The 24,119-nt window shown below is 53.3% G+C and overlaps 1 protein-coding gene across 1 annotated transcript; it reads right to left on the bottom strand.

Annotated features, from left to right (window-relative positions):
- Positions 1–18,370: 18,370 nt before the first annotated feature.
- Positions 18,371–19,320, bottom strand: LOC124980523 (olfactory receptor 12-like). The gene is given in 2 exon segments (XM_047546170.1): positions 18,371–19,302; positions 19,305–19,320. Coding segments are annotated over 2 exon segments (948 nt in total).
- Positions 19,321–24,119: the final 4,799 nt, after the last annotated feature.

Here is a 24,119-nt window from a genome sequence, read left to right as displayed (position 1 = left end):
GCGTAGTTTCGATTCTTGCACGCCTGGGTGGATGTTGCAGTCCCCGAATGCCTCTGTGGGCTTGGGTGTGTGCGCTGGTGTATCAGCAAGCAGAGAGAACCAAACACTGCGCGCTGCTTTTTGGTGTCTGGTGTGCCTTTGGCTGTGGTCCCTGCTGGTCTCATGGAGGTGTCCTGCTGCAGCACTCCTAACCTGGTCCTGCCTTTCCTTGAGTGGGCAGGGTCTCACTGCTGCCCACCCACGTGGGCCTGTCTCTTCCTCCAGCTTCCTCATCCAAGTGGTTTCTGTTAGAAACTCCGGGCTTATGTCCTGGGACTGTGTCTCGTGGGGACTGCTTGGGGAAGGCCCGGCCAGTCAGCAGCAGCCAGGCTGGGGCTGTGCAGGTGCTGGCTTCCAGCCACCCTAATGGAACGGCCTTTTCCTGCAGGGCAGGGAGCAGCAGATGACCCCCACACTGGTGGTGATGATTTAGTTGGAGAATGTTTTCTGCTGACATTAAGTGTGTGGAGGGGTCCTTGTTAAAGTACTGATAGAAGCGAGAGCGCAGGTAAAAGGCCTTTCTAGTGACAGGATGCCAGTCCTGCGGTCCTGCTGCTGGGCTCTGGAGCCTCGGGTCCAGGTGCGTCCAGACATAGGCAAGGACTTCTGCAGGAAGCCCCTTTACCCAGCCTCGGGCTTCTGCTGCTTCAGGGTCAGGTGAAAATGCCGTCTTCTCCGCTGGGGAGGAGAGACAAACCTCAGTCCTCGGTGCAGCGGTGCTTCCAGAACAAGCCACGTTTCAGAGGAGAGCTGTTGCTGATGGTAGGACTCTGCTGGGGCACTGCTAGAGCCAAGGCGAGAAGTTCTGAGACAGCGTGCTTCAGCGGAAGGCCCCTTGTTCCCCAGGAGACCAGAGCCCGGCTGTCCTCTGCTTGGGACTCAGGTCTCGCCCAGAGGGAAGGGGACTGAGCCCCCTGCATTCTGCCACACCTCCCAGGGGACAGGCACAGGCACTGTGAGACCAGATGTCTGTGTCCCCCAGCATCCAGCCCTCTGTCCGCAGCAGCGCCAAGTGTTCTAGATGCACTGCAGATTCTGTGCGAGTCATGGTTCCCCTCCCTGCGAGTCAGAGTGCTGCTCACCAATTACGATTTTAGTGGCTGCTGGGTAATTTCTGAGGGGTACGAGTGCTTCAGATGCTGTCACCCTGAGGGGAAGTCCAAGAGCAGTCGCTTGACTTACAGTTGACTGCTCAAGAAACAGCTGGGCCCCTTTGTCCCCAGCGTCAGGGAGATCTGGCCTGGCAGGTGCTCGCAAATGTCTGTTGGAACAACAGCTTATCAATATGCAGGGACCTGGCAGGTGCTCGCAAATGTGTGTTGGATAGAAACAACAGCTTATCAATATGCAGGGGCTTCGAAAACAACCAAGCCCTAGGAAGGAAGAAAAAGCCAACCCAGAGAAGTGGGAGCATCAGCCCCGTGCTGTGCCCCACTGCCCGGCTTCCAGAGCAGCAGCACACAGGTGTCGCCAGGCCGAGTGTGGCAAGGGCTGTGGGCGCAGTGCCTGAAGGCATGAATTTCCACTGGTCCTCGGGCCACCCCTGCCTAGAGTTCTGCCTGAGCCCCTCACTCAGACCCCAGGGTGTGATGTCAGAGCTTACCTGAGCAGGACAGGCCCAGCCAAACAGGATTTCCCCTGGAATGGCCCAGACCCACTGACCCTGCCTGGGGACACCCAGAAGGGGACAAGGCACCTGAACCCACCTGTGATGTGCTGCCTTGCCAGGTGAGAGCAACACAGTGGCCGACAGGGTCCCTGGAGCTCGATGCCTGTGTCCAAGCCCAGCTGCCCGAGATGGTCTGACCTGAGTCTGCCCGGGCCTGTGACGTGAGGGCCGCCGTGACGTGGTCCTCGTGGGGCTGCCAAGGCGCTCTGCGAGTCGGTAGGTGACAGTACGGGTGTGGGCTGCTGTCCGCAGGCTCGTGCGCTGCTGGGACCTGTCCGCAGCTGGCTTTCCACTCGGGTTCCTGAACCTTGCAGAAATACCTCTGTGCTCACTGGGCATAGTGATTTGCCGGGTCAGTGGAGTTCTGGGGGAAACGGGCCAGACCTCATACCCGTATCAAGAGCTACACTCTCCACAGTCCATAAAGCCAGCCAGGAGACGAGTGGTGGATCTGGAAGGAGTGCTGGAAGCAAGATCGAGGGCAAGAGCGGAGCACTGTTGTTTGTCAGGGGTCGCGGGCAGATGGCGTGGACCGAGCGATGCATGGGGACCACGGGCACACACCCTTCAGAGGAGTTCAGAGGGAGCCGGGCCAGGTGGCCAGCAAGGGTTTGAAGGTGCTCAGAGCCACATGCTGCTGCTGGTGAAGCCTCAGCTGGGCCAGCAAGTGATGAAACGCCACCCACCTGTGGTGGGACGGGAAGCAGGTGTGACAATTGCATGTGTTCCTGCCCACCATGGCAACTGCTGCAGGGGCAGACCCAGGGGATCTGAGGGGAAATCGCAGCCTGTAATAGTAGGAGACCTCGGTGCCCCCCACGGCAATGGCCAGGTCATCCTGGTGGAAAATTAACAGTGACACCTGGACCTGAGGACACTGCGGACTGAACCCAGCAGACATGCACAGAGGTTCGCCAACAGCAGCCACTTCCATTCTTGGGGTCAATGTGTACCCCTGGTCTTTTCTAAAGAAACAGTGGTAACAGTGGTGAACAGGGAGGGCCATGTGCCTGCTGACCCGCACACTACCACCAAAGAAGCATAGAAAAACCAAGTGAGTGCTGAGTAGCTGAGGGTGTGGATGGTGTGGCCACCCACTGGCTCCGGTCCCCAGCCAGTGAGCTGGGGGCGTCCACCTGGTCCTCGGTGGGAAGCAGGGTACAGAGTCGTGTTGCCTGTGTGCATCTGTGTGTGTGCACACAGGACACATTGTGTGCAGAGATGCATGCTTTTAGGTGCGTGTGTGTAGGGCATATGCATACACAAAACCCTCTGGGTCTCCACCTGTATAGCCCACCAGCCCCGCCGGCTGTGATCACAACTGTGTGTACAGCCGTGCGTGTGTAGGTATGCGTATGCATTTCATGAAAGATTGTGCTTAAGGCCGGTGGAGAAAGAGCTGGTAGAAACCCAGGGCATGTCCATCTGGAAGGAAGCATTTGCGGACCCCACTGGGAGAGTGGAGAGGAGTCCCAGGAGGGTGTGCTGTTGAGGGGAAGAAAGGGCGGGATGGGCTGGGGTTCTGAGCACAGCTCTTCCCAGACACGCAGTCAGCCTCAAACTGGGTTGTGCACCACTTTCTTTGGTTCCTTATTTGCAGCTAAAGCAAAGCAGGGGAAGGTGTGGTCTTCAAGGTCAAGGGCCATTAATTAGCATGTGTTTTGAAAGGGGAACTGACTCCCAGGCTCAGCCTCCAGAGCTGGGGGGTCTCAGGGCTCCTGGGGCGAGGGAAGGAGTCTGCCTGGAGTGCAGCCCGTGCCAGGCTCTCCTGGAGGTGGGGCCCTTTCAGCTGGAGTCTCCCCTGCACCTCCAGTTTGCTCTCAGCTGAGAACCTGCCCAGCCGTGGCAACCTAGATAGGACTTTGTGTGACCTGGAGGTGAGTTGGTCTGCAGATCCAGGTCACCTCAGGCAGGGTGGCGATGGAAGGTGCTTCCGTCCAGCTGTCCTCTGGTGGTGGCTTGTTTTTTCGTTTTCTGTTTTGCTTTGGGCTGCTTCAACTTCAGAATTATTTTGCTGAGGCTTAATTTATTCTGTTATGTGGAAGGCTCACCTCTGTCCCCAACTGTGCCCAGTGCAGTTAAGTAAACATTGGAAGAACCTGTTAGAGCTCTTGCTGAGGCAGCAGACCTGCCATGAAAACGCATTTGGAACAGTTTGTTTTCTTTAATTTAGCATCCTGCCAGGGGTCATGCTAATCCTAAAAGATGCCATTCATTGAGGCCTCTGTGAGCCCTGCATCTACATTCTGTCTTGTCATCCTCAGAACACTGGCCAGAAGGGCAGAGTGTGCTCACTGTTCAGATGGGCACACCATGGTGGAACGGCTCCCCAGGGCTGGCCCCTGAGGCAGGGCTGGCTTCCTGAGGCTTTGTCCTCAGGAAGTGCAGTGTCTGAAGAAAACAGGAAATACCCAAGACAGGCACAGTGACCCCTTCTTGAATAAGGACTCCAGGAGCTCAGAAGACAATGGTGAGAATTGACAGATAGGATTACATCAAAGTACAAAGTGCATAGCAAAGAAAACAGTGGAGGGAGAAAGTGCCAGCGAATCTTCTGACAGCACTTTAGCCAGCTTTTCATCGCTGTGACCAAAATATCCCAAGAACAACTTAGCAGAGGGAAAGTTTGTGTTGGTTCATGGTCCTTAGGGTTTCAGTCTCTGGTCAATCAGCTTCATAGGTATGGGCCCAGATGAGGTAGAACATTGTGGTGGAAGGGTATAAAGAAGAAAGTATGTCAGCTCGCCAAGGACAAAATATAAGTCCAAAGGCGCACCTGCTGTGACCCACTTCCTCCAGCCACACCCTACCTGCCTACAGTTACCGCCCAGTTAATCCCTATCAGTGGGTAATCCATTGATTGCATTAAGGCTCTCATGACCCAGTCACTTCACATCTGAACATTCTTGCGTTGTCATTCAGGTGGGCTTTTGGGGGGCACCTAATATCGAAACCATAGCAGAGGATTAGTGTCTGGATTATAAAGAACTCAGAAAAAATTTAAAACGATACCAAAAAGAAAGAAAAATCCCAGTCAATAATTGGGCAAATGAACAGACACCTCTCAAAAGAAGTATAAATGGCAATCATTCTGTGTAAACATGTTCACCATCTTTAGCTCTTGGGACTATGCATATCAGAACTGCACGGACATTCTGTTTCTGTCACGGTGCCATCACCAAGGGTACAAACACCCAGCACCGCAAAAAAAAAGGGTACAAACAACAGAGCATGCTGGCAAGGACCTGGGGGAAGGGACGCTTACGCACTGCAGTGGGGCAGGTCCTCAAACCAACGTGAAGGATGGAGAGCAGCATGCCACAAAGGTAGAGCCTACCCTGCTTATGGAGGTACTTCACCGTGGCCTTAGTGCCCGTCAGCTGACAAAAGGAAAAGGAAATGTGTATATACACAATGGAGTATTACTCAGTCACAAAAAGAGTTAAGTCATGTTATTTTCAGGAAAACCGGATAGAACTGGAGATCACCAATTTGAGTGGAACATGGCAGGTGTGTTTAGCTTTTTTTAAAAAAATGCAGTATACAAACTTTAACAAAAGTAATAGGTAATGTCAAACAGGCACTTATATTAATATGGGAAAACTGACTAGAAGAAATGTTATCTTACACACCTTACAGTAAGCTACTTGCAGTTGCATTGAGCTGAGCTCTTGCACTGAAGAATGCAGCTCTTGCACAGGTTTGGACGAATGATTTGTACATTTTGCAAGTACTCACTGAATACTACCTTATGTATGCATATAAGTTAGATTTGCAAAAGATTTAATTGATGGTCCCGGTTATACCTCATTTCATTGTTCCTTTGGAAGAGGTCATCTAAGAGAAGACTATGCGGGTTCTGGCTCATGAATCATGTAAAAAAACCAGCCTAGACTCTGCTGGACGCCACGTCTCCCCACTCCTCTTCAGACAGTAGATGAGTTTTGGGTACTTCTTTGGAACGTTCTCTGGGTAACATGACATGCCGGTAGTCATAGTGCTCATCGAGGTGGTAGAGTTGTAGGACTTGTCTGAGTGCTACAAGTGCTACTGCTTAGGGGCCACACTGCCAGCGCGCAGTGGGGCCGTAAGGAGGCGGAAACCGAAGACTGCAGGAATGGGTAACGCAGAACGCACGTCCATTTCAAGCCAGGACAACAACGCGACTGTTCAGCTTCCTAATGAACCGCCAGGCTGTGCCAGAGACTTTCCACTTTGCATTCTTGCCAGCCGTCTGCTAGAGCCCCAGTTGCCTTCCGGGCTGACTTCGTGTCTCAGCCATGCTGGTGAGCACCTTAAAGCACCATGATGGTTTTGTGTGGTATTTCCTAGTCACTGATGTGACTTACTGTCATGTGATGGCTTGCCCTCTGAATGTCTTCTTGATGAAGTAACTATTAACATTTTTTTGCTCATTTGTGTTGGGTTGGTTGTTTTCTTAAAATTATGTTTGTGTATAATTGATGTAATCCTTTATCAAATATATACTGTGGCAATATTTTCTTCCAGTCTGACTGGTTGTGGTAGGTGGGCAGCGTCTCCCTGGCTGCAGACCTCTGCCCCCTGGTGTTCACCTGCGTCAGTCCCCTCCCAGAGGCTGACCTCGACTTAGCTGCTTTCCTCTCGTGAACAGAACACTGTGCAGTGCTGCTGTGCTGGGCTGACCCGGTCGGTTGGGTGAAGACTGGGCTCTGATCCGAGTGCTCCTCACCAGGCCTGGGGATGTGCTTCTGGAACCACAAGGTCCCCCAGCTGGATTCGGTTCTGTGGTCAGTCCCCCATGCTTCCCCACCCGCTGTGTCCGCGCTGAGAGCAGGTGTGGAGCCTGACCGTGCCTGTGTGGCCATCCTCCACCGTTCCGTTGGTCCGGGGTCTGGCACTGCTCCTCTGGTTTTCCCAGGATCTGTGGATCAAGAAGGACTGTACTGGTCATCAGGGACCACGTCTGAGGAGCTTCAGGCACACCTCCACCTCCATCCAACATACGTGATAAGATTGGGGACTTTGAGCCGATGCAGAAATAGATAAGCAATAGAATTATTTTAGTGCCTTAGACTTTCTATGTCAATTTCAGAATTGGCTCATCACTATCTACAAAAATGTCTGCTGGTATTTTGATGAGGATGGCAATGAATCTATGGGCCAAAGTGGAGCAAATGGATATTCTTAACAACATAGAATATTCCAGTTCACAAGCACACTTTAGCTCCCTTCATTTAGCATTTTTAATTTTTTCATTGGTGTTTTATAATTTTTTTGCTTAATGTATTGTAACATTTTGTTAAATTTATTGTAACATTTTATTTATTTGGTGTATTACAAATGACAGTTTTTACAATCTCAAATTGCAATTATTTATTGCTAATGTGTAGAAGAAGAGTTGGTTTTATATGCTGACTTTCTATCCTGAGACTGTTAGGGTTGATTTACTTTTCTAAGGGATGCTTTTTTTGTGGATTCTTAGAGCTTTTTCATGGGCCTTCTTGCCTGCATGGCCCGCTGAAGCTGCACGTGTCTTGGGGACACAATGGTTACAGTTTACTTGGCATATTTGCAATAGAAATAATTTCTGGTGCCATCAAAGACTTGCAGGAGATTGTTCCAGTTCTGTACAGCGATGGGGAAGGGTGGTGGCTGTCCCAGGCTTTGGGGCATCAGATAAGTCTGACCAGAGGGTACACCTTATGTGGACTGAGTTTTGTGATGCTCTAAGGAGACAAAAGTAATTCAATTATTAGGGATCATCAGGGAGTTAACTGGTAAGGGGCACAGAAGAGCTTGCTCTCCTCTGCTGTTTCCTGCTGAGGAGGTGGCAGCTTCTTGTGAAAGACGCTGAGCGCACACCCAGTGTGCGTGTGCTGTGGGTTGGAGTTAGATTGGAGGACCTCATGGCTGAGTGCACACCCAGTGTGCGTGTGCTGTGGGTTGGAGTTAGATTGGAGGACCTCATGGCTGAGTGCACACCCAGTGTGCGTGTGCTGTGGGTTGGAGTTAGATTGGAGGACCTCATGGCTGAGTGCACACCCAGTGTGCGTGTGCTGTGGGTTGCAGTTAGATAGACTGGAGGACCTCATGGAGAGAGTGACCTTGGCGGTCACCAAGAGAGGGAAAGCGACGGCAGAGAGGTGCGGGACAAGAGCATCCCCTGAGGGGTGCCCCAGGTAACAAGTCAGAGAAGAATGCTCACAAGACACCTGTGCAGGAGTGACAGGAGTCGGGAGCACACAGACTGACCCGTGCCCCAGACTCCAGGAAAGAGCAGCCCAACTGGTGGCACCCAGGTCCACCCAGAGGTCATGCTTGGCGAGGGCTGGGATGCACCCTTCAGGTCTGGGCAGTGAGCAGCTGGGTGCAGGAGCAGTGGCGGGCAGACAGCAGGTCGCAGAGGGATGACGCGGAGCACAGTGGCGTGCTGGGTGCGGATGTCATTTCAGGAATCCTCCTGGGAGTGAAGGGTGACAGCAGCCGTGGAGCCGCCTGAGCTGAGGAGGGCTGGGGGATGGGGTGTGCTCGCAGCCTGCGGAGGAAAGTCAAAGCGCAACAGGAGTGACTTCTGGCCAGTCCTGCAGGACCCTGGAGGAGGGGCGACCTGCTGTGGGCAAGCAGGAGGGGCAGCAGGGAGCGGCAGGGGCAGGACTGCAGAGGGGGGGCAGCGCCCTGCCTGGAGCCGAGTCTGGGGTGGGCTTCACCTTGAGCAGGTCTGCAGAGGAGGGGGGCCGGGTGGCTGAGCTCAGCTCTACGTATGTTCAGGAGCCGTGAGGGGCCGAGGACCAGGACTAGAGAGCCGAGATGGGGACTGTCCTGGAGGTCCCTCTGCACACGCGCACACAGCTGCCATCGCTGGGAGAAGGAATGCGCTGGAGTCGTGGCCACAGTGAAAGGGCAGGAGCGGGCATCTGGGACCATCCTGGACTGAGCCGGGGCTGCCCTGGAGAAGGGCGGAGGCGACACAATGGAGACGCAGCTGTAGCTGCCATGGGACTCTGGGCACCACTGCAGGGTTGTTACGCAGTGTGTGGCCAGTCAGGTCCAAGATGGCCCCAAGAGCACCAGAGTGGCCCGACTTCTCTGAGTGTGGTCTTACCAACCCCACCCTGGCCCAAGGCAGAGGCGCGCTTAGAAACCCCTCCAGGGTCTGACGAGCATCCTGGTGGAAGACTGAGGTGGGCAGGGGGACCGAGGAGCAGACAACCCAGATGCCAGGGCCCGAGCTGCCAGGGCCTGTCTAGGTCCAGCTCTCCAAACCCGGGTGCTGCGCGTGGGGGCCCCAGCCAGGCGTGTTCTGCCGATGACTTGAACGACACCTTCAGTCAACCTTAGGCCAAGTGCTACGGTTGGTGAGGAGAACGGCTGGGTGGTTCTGCTCCTCGTGTCAGGGCGAAGACCCTGACCGGTCTGTAATCAGGAGTGTCACGTGGGACCCTCAGCCACAGACACACGGGGTCTCTCCTTGGTTCCTCAGCTGCGTCTTTCAATAGTATGTACGTTTTATTTCTTAATTGTTTATATACCTCTTGTTATATTTATTCATGGATATTAAATAGTTTATATTTTAACATTTTACCTTTAAAATTCCATAATGTTTTCTGAAACAACCCAACAGAACAGAGGCAGGCTCTGGAAGCAGGCCGGCCCACATGGGAACAGCTGGTTGGTGACACGGTGACACGACACAACTCTGGAGAAAAGGTACTGTAAAAGTGTTCCTTAGGTAAGTTCTGGGAAACCTGCTCCCGGGGCCTGAGCACTGACCACAGGGCCCAAGATGGAAGGCAGGCAAATGGGCAGGTCCCTGGGACTTAATGGGGTGGTCCTGGGCAGCAGCAAGGCCAGCAGGTCCCTGCAGTTTGGGTCAGAAGGAGGAGCTTGTGAGGTGGTCAGGACAAAGGTGGCTTTGTGTCCAGGACGTTGGGCGCATCCTGCACTCGAGCCCCACCCCATGCTGCATCTGTCTGCTCGTGGTGGGCCAGCAAGGGGCCTGGGGAAGCTGCACTCAGGGGGGCTGTGACCAGGCCGGGTGGGAACCCTGCAGGCGGCCCTGTGGAGCATGACTCCTTCCATGTGTCTGATGGCAGCCACGAGAGGCTCCGAGAAGAACGCACAGAGCCTGCGAGAGATGGGGTGGCTTTGGGGGCGCAGTGCAGCAAGCGTCATGCTGAGAACTCAGGGACCACTCCAGCGACCTTAGTGATCTGTTTAGAAAACCATGTTGGCTGACATTGTTTCAGAATATCAGTATGGATGTGAGCACTGCCAAGCGGAGGAATATTTTCAAACCAAATAACCAACAAAGGGCTCATATCTGGGGTAGGGGAGGAGTTTCTAACCATCAATATGAAAAAGAAAACTGGAAAAAATGGGCAAAACATGTATTTCCCCCAAAAGAAGTCCCAGTGTCTGCTGCGACGAAAGATGGGTGAGCTCCGAGCCCCTGAAGAAGTGGCAGGGAAAGCAGCCGAGGGTGGCCAAGAAGTGGAACCAGCTGCTCCGCAGGGAGCCAGCGGCAGGAGGCTCACTCACTGTCAGAAATCGGCATCGTGTTTGGAAGACTATTTGGGTGCACGATTTCACACTGAAGGTGCCCAGCAGGAATGCATGTCATCCCCGGGAAGGGCTGTGCACAAGAGTGCGGATGAGCTTAAGGGCCAGTTTAGGAACGACCGCAGTGTCGTCTTCAGCAGGAGGGACGGGTGGGCCGTGGGTCAGAGCTGTATGCCGTGCTTCCTGACTCGTGAGGTCTGACTGAAGCGTCTGCCCGGTGGTGTGAGCAGACCTTCACCACCTGCCTTCCCTTCCAGGCTACCATGGAAGGTGTCGGTGAGTCGCTCAGCCCGCACGGGAGAGGCTTGTTGAGGTGGCCTTGCCCCACCGTTGCTGACCAGCCTTCTGAGCATGGTTAGGGGGACGGGCAGGGCTGTGACCTGTAGGCCACACGTCCTGAACGCAGTGCCGCCCATGGCATTGGCCACCTACCCTGGGTTTGCGGGTGTAGCCCTGCTGCACACGAGGAGCATCCAATGGAACTGCGGACAGCGGGCAGTGGAGGGCTGCTGTTACAGGAAGTAGGACGTGGTGGGGCAGCAGTGGCCAGTCACAGCAGAAGATGAAGCATGCGTTCCTGTCCATGAAAAGTTCTGTGAAGACCAAGTATACTGATGAAAATGTGGTGGTCAGGACAAAGCTAGCCTGGAGGGGAGGAGGAGCGGGTGGTGTGAGCGGTACCTTCTCTTGACCTGCGGTGTCGAACTCACCGAGTTATAGGTATGATTTCAGGGGTTTTTTTGGTCAGGGAGGTGCTGGGGATTGAACTCAGGGCCACTCGACCACTGAACCACATCCGCAGCCCTATTTTCTATTTTATTTGGAGACAGGGTCTCTTCGAGGTGCTTAGCGCCTAGGCACTGGGATTGCAGGCATGCGCCACTGTGCCAGGCAGATTTGAGTGTTTTTCCTGGAGTCACGTTTTGTTGTGTGTGTAGAGTCATATACGTGCGTATGCCAGGATGGAAAAGTCATGCTCTGCATCCATGTGCACATGTGTGTACAGCACACACACGTATGTAACGTACACCGTCACATTTGCATGTGCAACGCAGCTTTGTACTTCTGTCTGGCTCCCGTGCTGAGGCAAGGAAGGTGACTGTGGTCTCAGGACCACTCTCTGCATGCCCAGGAGCCTGAGGGAGCTCTGCCCTGGGCGGGGCCACTGGTCACCCAGACCTGCAGCTCTGTCTCAGCAGAGGCACTGTTGTCGGATCTGGGCCCTGGCAGCCACACTCGCTGCGGGCACACCGTGGTTGTTGAGTGAGTCATTGTTTTAAACGGCTCCTTGGCACTGCTGTGGAATTGGGCTGAAGAGAGACGAGTGGAGGGAGGGGCCTTTCACTCCACAGCCCTGCAGGGCCACCCGAGCACCACAGGCTCTGTCGGGGTGGGTGGTGGGTTAATGGGACACAAACTTTTGCCTGACAAGTTTATTCAAGATGCACAATATCTGTTCTCTGTCCAGCCAAAGCCTGGGCAATGGCCCAGAGAAGCATGAGTAGGAGGCTTCGTTTTTGGTGGGTTGTGTCCACTCAGATTCAGTGGCAGGCCGTCCCTCCTCTTCATAGTTCTGCATATAGACCTATCCTTCATCTGTGCGTCTCACACACAGTGAACACCTGGTCCTCGAAAGGCCTTAAAGGAGGACGGTGACTGTAAGCTCGGGGGCAGAGCTAGCGGCCAAATAAACTCGGACAGAAGGCGGCCGGAGCAAGCTTTATTGGAATTTGGCTCTTGGGCGAAATCCCCAGACCCTCGGGGCACAGGTCAGGTAGGGACCTGGAGAAAATCATGCGTGGCCCCAACTGCCCAGGGTCTTTATAGGCCAGAATGGGCGGGGGTCCTGCTGAATGACAGGTGGATGTTAAGGGTCAGTGGAATTTTCCAGCCCACTTGATCTATCACCTTTGGTGCGCTGCCCTTTATCTCAATTGCTCCACTCTGCCCCCTACCGTTGCCCAAATTCCAACCTAACATCCTGACCTTTTTGGTGATATAGGGTGCCGGAGTCCATCTGGCTACTTCATGCATGTTGGGGCCGTCATTGGGGGCGTTCTAGGATGGTGGGGGGCGGCTATCAGAGTGTAGGAGCATCTGGTTGTATGTCACCCTGGCAACCTCACTCAAGTGGATCTGGGCAAACCTGAGAAGACAGGGAGCAATCATGAGCAGAAATCCTGTCACAAATGGGGGAGTAAGGGTAGGGGTCAGCCAGGTGACAAGAGTGGAGTTCAGCCATCCTGGCTAGGGGTCATTTGATTCTTCTTGCTTCTTAGCCTTTCAATTAGACGTCTGAGAGTTTCGACGTTGTTTTCCATTAGACCAGTTTCACTGATGCAGCAACAATATTCTTCTCTTAGGAAGAGCAATGGTCCCCCTTTGTCAGATTCAGTGCTCGATGGTTCTGCAAGGAAACTTGAGCAATAAATGTTACTCATCTTTGCAGGGATGTCAGGGGGCAGCAGATGCCTGACTGCCTTCTGAGGTTGCTGGTCTAGCTTTTGGTTGGCAGTGACTGCATAACTGAGTCCTCCTGTTGGTATAACCTGTGTTTAGTAGAGATTTCTATATTCCTGTGACTTGGGGCTAGATAATCATACTAGCAAGCATAGATCAAGCCTACCTATGTAGTTTAGGAGCATCTGTAGGCCTTACACTGACTAAAAACTCCTGATTCTGGCAGTTTCTCTTGATAGTTAACAGGTACATCTGCCTAAGAATCTCTCTCTTGTAACTTCCAGTCTTTATTCTAGGGGGATTTACACAAGTGTACATCTTAGGTTGCATTTAACTATTGTTTCTTTTAAATGCCCAAGAAAAAAAATAACAGAATGAATCAAACAACATTACCCTATGTAAATTTATGATTACACAAATGGTATGCCTTTACGCCATGTACAAAAAGAGAAACAACATGTATCCCATTTGTTTACAATAAAAAAAAAAGAAAAAAAATGCCCAAGAATGGCTATATTTAGGTTTTAACTGTTTTGCTAGGTGTCTAAGATCAAAGTGGTCAAATTGACCTGTTACTGGCTTTTCTTGGTCTCTGTATTTAGTCTCAATCTCTAAATTTGACCTTAACCATCCAGCAAGCCAGTCCCACCAGTCATAAAGTAAGAGTATGGGCTTTAATTTCAATGTCTATGACTTTACAGTTATTCACCCCCTTTTATCTAATCGGGGGTTTACATTATCTGTCCTATCGGTGATGCCTTACTATTCCAAGTTAATTCACAGTGTTTGCTCTTGAAGCAGTACTTCTGCAAAAAATTAATCAGGCAACAGTCAGAGTTTACAAGGAAAATACAAAATGGAATCACCAACAGTAAAACATTCAGTTGGTGCAATAGCTGTCTTGAATTTTGGCTGAGTTATTCATTATATCCCCTGTTTGAGATCACAGTAATCTTTACAACAAACATCAAACTTTTGAACACAACTTTAAATGAATTAAAGTCTGGCTTACTTTGGAGCCATTCTAACATGCAGCAGGGTGTGAGGCAGAACCTTATTTCAGGTAAGGCAGGGCTCTTCACAAAACACAGACTTTGAAGATTAAGCTGAGATCAGATGGAGTTCTGTTCTCTGAAGGAAATGCAGATCTAAAGAGTTACGTCAGCAATCTTTATTTATATATGTCTTATTATTAGGTTAAAGAAATGTAAGCATTATTCTTTGTTTTCAAGAAAGTTAGAGACTAGGACATCTATGTAACTTTTCACAGCTGCAAAGTGCAATGTTAGGAGCTCTGTGTAGCTCTCAAGAAAGTCCACTGTCCAAGGTTACTGTAAGGTGGGCAGGAACCAGAGAAGGGAGCTGAGGAAACAGTGGTTATCTAGCAAAAGAATTCCTTCCTGCCCAAGAGCTGTGTGCCTGAGGTCAATGTCAGAGCTGATAGGACCCCTGTACAGAGCCTCCCCAGGAGGCTACTGCCATAACAGCCAGGCATCTTGTGCCCCTGCACAGGAACACTCCCAGGCACCAGGCATGCCACAGCCATGAGGTCAGAGACCCCAATCTCAGTCACTGTTCTCTCATTTTTTGGTATTGTGCATCACACTCTTTCTTAAATGTCATCTTAAGAAGCTTATAAAGAATAAAGCCTAACAGACACAATGTCATTTTAACATACAGATTATCAGCACATTAGTATTTGACCTTATGAAAAACACTAAATAGCTTTAACTGATTGTCTCATGTACATATAACCAACTTAATTATATGCAAACTTGTTGACTTACACAGATTTTCTTAGCACTTACTTTGACCCTCATCACACAAGAACTTTCTTACCCAGAAACATGCTTTTCCTGTCTACTGAATATATTCCCATACTTAGAACCTTCTGTTTTACTTTCCTATCTGGTGAGCACTTTGTGGTGAAAAATTCACATTCCTTCCAAATAGCCGAGTGTGAGTGAGCAATCCAGAAGGCATGTTTGGAGTCTGTGTAGATGTTGACTGTTCACCTTTGGATAAAATTAGAGCCCTGATCAGAGCAAAGATTTGGGCCTTTGGGGAAGTGGTCCCTTCTGGAAGGCAAGTGGCTTCCAGAACTGAGGCGGTGTTGACACCTGCATAAGAGACTCTACAGCGTCCATCTGTACCCAGCACAGAACTGCCATCTACAAAAATGGCTAGGTCAGGTGAGGGGAGTGGGTAATCGAAGAGGTCCTCACGTGGTGAACGTATCGCCTCCAGCACCTGTGGGAGTGGAAGGGAGTCATGGCTTAAGAGGTCCTGCAGTCGATGAGTTGAAAACACAGTTATTGGTTGGAGTAGGGTGAGTTTTAGAACTTCCTTAGTTAATTCAGCTGCTGTCGCCAGTGCTCAGAGACATGGCAGCCACCCACGAACCGTGGAAGCAAGCTGCTTGGAGAGATGCCACTGGTCTGTGAGAAGGTCCAGTTGGTTGCGCAAGGAGGCCAGTGGTAATACCTTTTTTTTCATCCGTGAAGAGGTGGAAAGGACGGTTAGGGTTGAGGAGAGAGAGAGAAGAGGGGAGGGTGAGAGCATCCCTGAGCTTGTAGAAAGTTAGCTGTCATCCTGTGGGAGGCCAGGGGCCCGTGTAGATAGAGTTTCCTTTGCTGCCTGATATAGGGGTTTGGCAAGAAGTGCAAAATTAGGGACCCAGTGTCTGAAAAAAACAGCCAACCCAGGAAGGAGAGAGTATAACCTGCCATTTCTGGTGGTTTACGTGCTGGCAGTATGGGGGTGTTACGGGGGAGTCAGTAGGGATGAGGAGTCCCTGAGTAAGCAACCAGTCTCTGATGGGTTTAAGTCTTTCCCTGTGAGTACGGGAGACTGGAAACTGGGCACGTGAGGGAAACTTAGCTTGAGGTCTCAGCTGGATGGGGACTGGCTTGTGGTGGGAGCTATGCCTGGCTTGGAGGTGTCCCAGACTTGGGGGTCGACCAGGTCTGGGGGCAGTGGTAGGTAGGTGGTGTGGGGTGCTAGAGAGAGTAAGAACCAGAGGTAGGAGAAGGTGAGCACTAGCAGTGTGCCTGGGAAGGAGCTGTAGGGTGGCTCCCAGGAGATGGAGAACATCTCTTCCTAGGAGGGGGACCGGACAGGAGGGAATGACCAGGAAGGAGTGTGTACAAGGGTGTCCCTCCAGGGCACAGGCTAATCTAGCTGTTCTGCTTGAGAAGGAGGCTTTTCCATCAATTCCCATAACCGAAACCTGGGAAGGAAATAAAGGCCCAGAGTGGGCAGGCAAGACAGAATAGGTGGCCCCCGTGTCCACAAGGAAAGTTATGGACTTACCCGCTACCTGGAGCGTTACCCTGGGCTCAGTGAGGGTGACAGGGGTCCTCGAGTCCAGGCTCCTTCAGTCTCCCACGAATCCCAAAAGCTCATGGGAAGGGACCGCCCGGCTGGCCACACCCCTGTGTAGAGGTGCCAGGGAGGGACTGACCATAGGGCAGTCACTCTTCCAGTGTCCCTCTTGCCTGTCCACAGCCTGGTGGGGGCCATGGGTTTGGACACTGACGAACCCAGTGACCTTCGCGTCTGCACTTGAAGCAAGCCCCTGGCGGAGAGGATTGCTGGACCCCCCTTGAAGCTCTCGCTGGAGCCGCAGGCCACAGGGCATCTACCGAGGCTTGGGATTGGAGTGTCACCTTTTTCTGCAAACGAGCCTGCCTGGCCAATTCGGCTGATTCCTCTCGGGCATTATAGACCTTAAAGGCCACTTTCACCAGATCTCGGAGAGGGGTTTGAGGGTCCTCCTCAGCTTTTTCCTTATATCAGGGGCTGATTGAGAAATGAGGTGGGTTGCTAGCACTGTACTCCCAGGGGGAGATCAGATCCAGTTTAGTACATCTAGTACGGGCCTCTGTAAGGGGTTAAGAATGAGGCTGGGGTCTCATCTGGATGCTGGGTAACTTCCCTCAGTGTATCCAAGTTCACCACCTTATTGGAGACTGCTGGCATGCCTGCTAGGAGGTGTTGGACATGCGAGCACAGTGACGGCGGCCTTGCTGGCCTTCCCCATAGTTCCAGTTTGGTTCGGTTATTGGAACCACTGCTGCTCCTGTGGGTAGAGTTATGTCCGTTAAATGGGCTTGGTCAGCGTGGTCCCGTGTGCCTGCTGGATGCGGGCTCGCTCGTCTGGAGTGAGAGTAGAAGAGAGAATAACGTGAACATGAGGCCAGGTGAGACTACAAGCTTGGGAAAGACACTTCAATTCCTTAATATAAGTAGAGGAATCAGCAGAGAAAGACCCTGAGTGAGAATGGAACGTGGATTCGCACAAGGCCCTCCGCACCAGCCACCTATGGAGAAGAAAGAGCTCTGGGTTAGGCGGTGGGAGGGTCTGATGAGATCACGTGTGTGCTCTCACAGGGGAGGAGGGAACAGACGGGGCGGAGGGACGTTCTGAGTAGGAGGTGGGAGGTGGGAGGGCTCTGAGGAGGAAGAGGAGCTGCGTCCTCAGGAGGAGCGGATAGGCTTTCCGCTGAGGAGGAGGAGGACAGGAAGAGGAGGGGAATTCTGGCCAGAACATGGAGGGGGTGGAGTTTGGGACCAGCCCTGTGAGGAGACCTTGGGTGGAGGAACAGGTAGAGGAAGGGGTGGGACAAGCACCAAATTCCAAAAAGAAAAGCTTGTGAATGGTCCTGAGCGCCCTTTGGGGGCCATCTTGAGCCATTATCTAAAACATACTGAGGCCCAGCCATGGTCGAATAAAAAACTTGCCTTTTATGACTTAAGTCTAGCCCAGAGGAGTTTTGGGGTTCAGTGAGCTCCTGGTATTTCCGATTAGCTGTCCAACTCCACCCAGATAGGTATGCAGAAACCAGAAAAAGGCATCCCAATTTCAGCTCGTGCACACTGGAAAAATGGCGGACGGGCCAAAAGCCAAAATGTCTTTCGACTTTTGGGGGATCTGGAACAGAATAAATGGGGGGCTAACTGGAGGCCGGAACGTCTTCATGGCAACCAGAGACCAAACAGAATGGGCGGTGTGGGGGTCTATGGGAAGCCTGCGGACAGACCCCCTGTGGAATGGAGGGTAAAAAATTGGAACGGCAAATGGGGAACAAAAACCCTAACTTACCCCAATCTAATGCTGGAAAGAGAGGCGGGATGGAGCAGAGTTGAGCGGAATGGAACAGAATCTCCTGGTTCTTCTGAGGGACGGGGTGGGCCTCAACCCGATGGAGGAAGTCTAAGACCCTCCTGGGTCTCAGCACAAAATGTAAGCTCGGTGCACGGCTAGCGGCCAAATAAAATCAGACAGAAGGGTTGAAGCAAGCTTTATTGGAATTTGGCTCTCGGCGAAATTCCCCCAGGGTACAGGTCAGGTAGGGAGCTGGAGAAGATCGCACGTGGCCGTGGATGCCCAGGGTCTTTATAGGCCAGAATGGCCCGGGGTCCTGCTGAGTGACAGGTGGATTTTAAGGGTCAGTGGAATTTTCCAGCCCACTAAATCGGTCACCTTTGGCGCTGCCCTTTGTACCAGTTGCTCTGCTCTGCCCCCTATAGTCGCCCAAATCCCGACCTAACAATGAACACATTGCCCAGCACCGCCAAATCCATTTCAAAGTAGATCGTTTTCTCCATGGAGCCCGTGACTCCAGCTCCACGGACACTGTCTTTTAATGGTCACCCTCTTCATGTGGCTGTGGGCCTCTGTCCCAGCCTTCTCAGCGCGTCCTTCACGTCCTTGTTCCGCAGGCTGTAGATGAGGGGGTTGAGCATCGGGATGACCAGGGTGTAGAAGACAGAGACCACCTTGCCCTGCTCCATGGACTCCACGGCTCCTGGCTGGCCGTACATCACAAACACAGTTCCATAAAACAGGGACACGGCGGTCAGGTGTGACCCACAGGTGGAGAAGAGCTTGTGTCGCCCAGATGCCGAGCGCATCCTGAGGATGGTCACTGCGATGTAGCCGTAGGAGACCAGAACCACAAGAGTGGTGCCCACAATGATGAGCCCGCAGAGGCCGAACATGACCAGCTCATTGAGAGCCGTGTTGGCACAGGCAAGCCGGAGCAGGGGGGGCACGTCACAGAAGAAGTGGTCGATGCGGTTGGAGCTGCAGAAGGGCAGCTGGAAGGTGAGGCTGGTCTCTACGATGGAGTTGAGGCAGCCTCCACAGTAGGCTGCGAGCACCAGGCGGGCACATGTCACAGGACACATGGTCACAGGGTACTGCAGGGGGCTGCAGATGGCCACCAAGCGGTCGTAGGCCATCACTGCTAAGAGGAAAGCCTCAGTGGTAGCCAACAAGGAGAAGAAGAATAGCTGGGTGGCGCATCCCGCAAAGCTGATGGCCTTGGAGGAGGAGAGGAAGGTGGCCAGGGTGTTGGGGGCGATGGTGGAGGAGTAGCAGAGGTCCAGGAGGGACAGGTTCCTGAGGAAGAAGTACATGGGGGAGTGCAGGCGGGCATCCAGGGTGGTGACCACGATCATGGTGACGTTGCCCAGGACGGTCACCACGTACAGGGCCAGGAAGACGGCAAAGAGCAGGGCTTGAACCTCCACACCTCCTCTGAACCCCTCCAGCACAAACTCCCACAAGGGCAGCGCCGAGAGGTTCCCCTGCTGTGGGTGGGCATGGCCCTGAGCTGGGACAGCAGGCAGGGAGGGCGGTGGAGGCAGCGAGGTGCAGCAGGTCACTGTCCCAGGGTCGCGCATCTCATGGATCTACCGAGACGTGTCAGTGCCTGCTGCACCCTGAACCAGAGCCTTCTTGAACACCCCTGGGCAGTGCCCACACTGACCGCATAGCTTGTCCTTGTGATGAGCCGAAAATACTTGGAAATGTCCAACCCAAGGTCAAGTTCATTGACTCACATGGGAAGAGGGACAGAGCCTCTCTGTCCAGTGTGCGAGGACGCAGGGCCTCCTGGGCTCAGTGCAGTGAGCAGCTGGCCATGGGGTGGGGGACACCTGGCCCCTGGGAAGCTGAGTGTGGGTGTGACGGGATGGCCTGTCCTGCCCGCTAGCCCTGGCCTCCTGTGGACAGTGGTCCTGACCTGCCGCATCGCTGGCCCTGGGAGCTGGTGGAGGTGCAGGCCGTGGCCCAGGCTGCAGGGTCCGAGCCAGAGCTTAGCAAGGTGCACCAGGATGTGTTTCGGGCTGAGGCTCCCGGGCACTGCTCCCAGCCACCAGGTGGAGGACAGGAGAATGGCCTCTGCCTCCGTGTCCCTGTGAGGCCACCCGAGTGCTTACTGTGTGCACGGCCCCGCTGCCTGCTCGCTCATGGTCTCCTCCTCCAGGCAGCCCTGAGCAGGTGGTGTGTTGGCCTTACCTGTCCAGGTGGGGTGAGGACTGGCCCATGGTCCTGCAGCCAGCCACCGTGCTCCCAGGGTCCCCGTGCTGAGCCAGCTCTGTGCTGGGACAGTGAGGGCCACGCTGCGTTCCCTTGTCCTCTGCAGCTGGGCCGTGAGCTCCTGAGCACGGAGCGAGGTGTTGAGGCCGAGCAGGTCCAGGGCGGCTCTGGTCCAGTGTGTTCTGCAGCAGGCTCCCTGTCTGTGTGGAGCCTCAGCACCTCCTCTCCTGTCACTGTCGCTGGGCAGCGTGGTAAGGCACCTGCACTTGGGGTCACCATGTACCCGGCAGGTCTGGTACTTGAAGCCTCCAGTGGCCAATTAGGGAGGCTCTGGGCCTCTGCAGTGCTGGGACTCCAACTCCCTGGGCCCCAGAGCTACAGGGCTGTGGCCCATCTTTGTCACCTCATCATCTCCCGATGGGGCGGCAGGAAGGCTGGGTCGTCAGGGACCCTGGAGGGACCCAGACGGCTCAGAGGGACCTTGTGTCCAGGGTCCCTCTATGAACCGCTGCCTGGGTGTGGCACATGTGACCTCTGACCCACAGCCCTCCCTTCTGCTCCATCCTGGCCCTGGTGTGAGGGAGGTGATGTGGGAAGCCCGCTCTGCCCTGCCTGGCAACTCCCCTGTGCTGGCCCTGTGACCCGCCGTTCCTCACCCTCAGGGACATTTAGGAGTTGCAGTAGGTCACCTTTGTTTTTTCTCTTCTTCTGTGGTTTTTGTGAACGTATGTATTATTTTTTGCGTTTCGAAATTCAAACAGTCCCTGCTTGAAGGATTCTAGCAAGCCCACGTGATCACAGGGAAGAGCCTCCTCTCCTCCGATCCTGTCACACGGTTGTTCCCTGAGCAGCCGGTGGTCCCCACGGGTTTGTCTGCCTGTGGGCTTCTGTGGGTGTTTCCGCAGTCTGTGTTGCCACCTTCACTCCTGTGGCCTTACCATATATCACAGCCAGGTCGAGGCTTGTGCTGTGTGCAGTGCCTCCGCAGTGCTCTTGGGTGGCAGGCCTGCTCCTCCAAGCTTCTGCTGGTCAGTGTGTCCTCCCCGTCTTGTCCTGGCATGTAGTGGTTGGGCACCCTGTAAGGCTGTAAGAGGTCCATATGGTCCCAAGGCCTCAAAGATGGCCGACTTCTGGGGTCTCTTCCGCATTAGGTCACTCCCGCCGGCGGCTAGGGCACAACCAACCAGCTACTAACACCCTTTCTCTCCAGCATGCCACCCAATCGCTCACAGCCCCAACACCCTTTATGATAATCACTTTTGCCCATGTCTATAAAAACCCACAACTTCCCCCAATAAAGCGGAACTTCTCCGGCGATTCAACAACGCGGTGTCATCTCTGTCGTCTTTCAGTGGTGCTGAAACCCGGGAGGAGATAAGGACGTTCAATCCTTTCTCCTCTCGGCGGACCGGTCGCCTGTTGTTGTTTCGCCCTCGTCTGCCTCACCCGACGCCACTCCTTTCACTCATCATCGTCTCGGCCTCTAGGTAAGTACCCCCAGGGAAAGGAGCCACTTACACCCAGGCTACGGGGAACACTTGACCGTTGATCGTCCGGCAATGTTCCTATGCCTGGGGTAAGGGGAGGCAACACCCCGCCTATGCCTTCACGTGGTGACAGCGGACTCCCAGCTCCTTTCAGGTCCATCAAGATTATCTCCCTAGTGGGGAATAAAGGGGGCTCCCTAACGCCACTGAAGACTCCTCCTCCTCCCTTCTTTCCCCACCAAAATCCCTGGTACCAGGTGCCTTCCGGCCCCGGCTTTCGCCCAGGAAAGTTTGAACCTAGGTGACGACCTACGTTCTTCTTTCCACCCGCCACTACTGTGCCACCAGGAGGCCTGAGGAATTTATAGGGGACGCCCTGTGAACTTCCTCTACCTCCTCCGGCCGAAGGTCTATTTCTCTCTCCCTCTCTCTGTCTGTCCTACTTCTCTCTCTCTTCTCTCTTTCTCTCTCTCTCCTCTTCGAGTGACGCAAAATGGGAGCCTCCACATCTGTTCCTATGGGGGACACCCCCCTCCAGTGCCTTCTAAAAAACCTGAACACTCTTTCCCTTAAACCAGATATAAACCAAAGCAACTTACCAAATTTGTACTCAGGATTGGCCAACATAAGCTCTTGACAACGGTAACCGATGGCCCCCCAAGGGTACCCTAGATCCAAACATTCTCCAGGATCTTTTTAACTTCTGTCGGCATCTGGGGAAGTGGAAGGAGATTCCATACACCCAAGCCTTTCGCCTACTAGCCCAGAATCCCTCCCTTTGTGCCACATGTTCCACACCCCAGGTCTTACTTGCCTGCAAACCTCCCATCCCTCTACCCGCACCAGCCACTCCAGAACCTCTCTTCGACCCAGCAGACGAGCCACCACCTTATAGATCCCCTCCGCCCTCGGCATTCAGGCTAGAGACCGCTTCGCCAACTGCATCCTTGTAGGTCTCAAAAAATCCTCACGAAAGGTAGTGAATTTCCAGAAGATCCAAGAAATAATACAGAAAAAAGGCCCCCCCCCCTTGATCCCTTTGACGCAGCTCCATGGCCACCTAGGGAGGGAACACCAGTGTCCTTGAAGCAGTCCTCCCCCGAGTCCACTCCCTCTTCTAGCCCTTTCCAGGCTTCTTCAGCCCCTCCTCCACCCTATCTGGATCTTGAGCACAGGGTCCCTCCCTGCCCTGCCTGGCCTTGCTGAAGCCTGCATTGGAATGTAAACTGCAGCAGTCTCAGTGGGGGAGCAACCTGAGACTTAAACTCCTGGGCTGCTACACAGAACTAACTCATTTTCCAGGATTCTTGTTTTGTTTTGTTTTTCTTTAATGCTGTATTTTTGAGCTCATGACTTTTTTTTGATCACAAGAGACAGAAAAAGGCCCAATCCTATCCCGACATCAAGGCCAAACTTAAAAAGTTGGAACAGGGCCCTGCTACCCCTCAGACCGAAATTTTATCTATGGCTTTTAAAGTTTTTCACAATCGGGAGGAGGAAAAGGACCGCCGTAGGCTAAGGGCTGAACAGGCCAACTTCCAAATGTTGGTCCAGCTCATTAAACCTGGCGCCTCCAACCCTACCAGATCCTCCAGACCCTCCAGACCACCAGGAGCCTGTTTCAAATGTGGCAAGGAGGGACACTGGTCCAAGGCCTGTCCCTCTCCACGGCAGCCCACCACCCCATGCCCTAAATGCAAAAAACCAGGTCATTGGGGCTCTGACTGTCCCCTCTCTCGAAGGAGCGAGGGATTGTTCAGCCCTAGACCACGCTCACCACCCGTCGTTGGGCTAGCAGACGAGGATTGACGAGGCCTTGGGTCCTTCCCGACAGTTTCCATCACAAAACGAGAGCCCAGGGTTGTAATCATAGTAGATGGTCGTCCTGTTTCCTTCCTCCTAGATACCGGAGCCACTTTCTCGGTCTTGCGGGAGTTTTCAGGGCCCACCATCCCCAGCACCTCCCCTATAGTCGGGGTAGGGGGTAAACAGATTTTTCCACATAAAACTATTCCTCTGACTTGCAGCCTCCCTGGCACCCTTTGTTCCTTTTCCCACTCGTTTTTAGTAATGCCACAATGCCCCGTCCCTCTCTTGGGTAGGGACTTACTTTCTCACCTCAAAGTAACTATTTCCATACCCCTCCTCCAATCCCCCACAACCCCTTTCCTACTCGCTCTATTACCCGATACCCTGCCTCAAAAAAAATCCACACCAGCCCACAGAAAGATTTCCCCTTTTAACTCACCCTGTAAATCCAATTGTATGGAATATCACCTCCCCCACCTCAGTTCAGTGCTCCCCTGTTGTCATCAAACTTAAGGACCCCACTCAGTATATTCACCAGGCCCAATACCCCCTTAGCACCACTTCCCTCCTGGGCTTACAGCCTATCATTCTGGATCTTCGACATAAGGGCTATATCCGCCCTACCCATTCTCCCTACAACACCCCAATCCTTGCAGTTAAGAAACCCTCTGGCGCCTATCGCCTGGTGCAGGACCTTCGCCTCATAAACTCCGCTGTTGTCCCCATACATCCCTTGGTCCCCAACCCCTACACTCTCTTATCCCTCATCCCTGCTTCTGTTACGCAC

The sequence above is a fragment of the Sciurus carolinensis genome, chromosome 3 (genome assembly GCF_902686445.1).
Source record: "Sciurus carolinensis chromosome 3, mSciCar1.2, whole genome shotgun sequence".
In the NCBI taxonomy this organism is placed as follows: Eukaryota; Metazoa; Chordata; class Mammalia; order Rodentia; family Sciuridae; genus Sciurus; species Sciurus carolinensis.
This window is presented reverse-complemented; position numbering and strand designations above follow the sequence as displayed.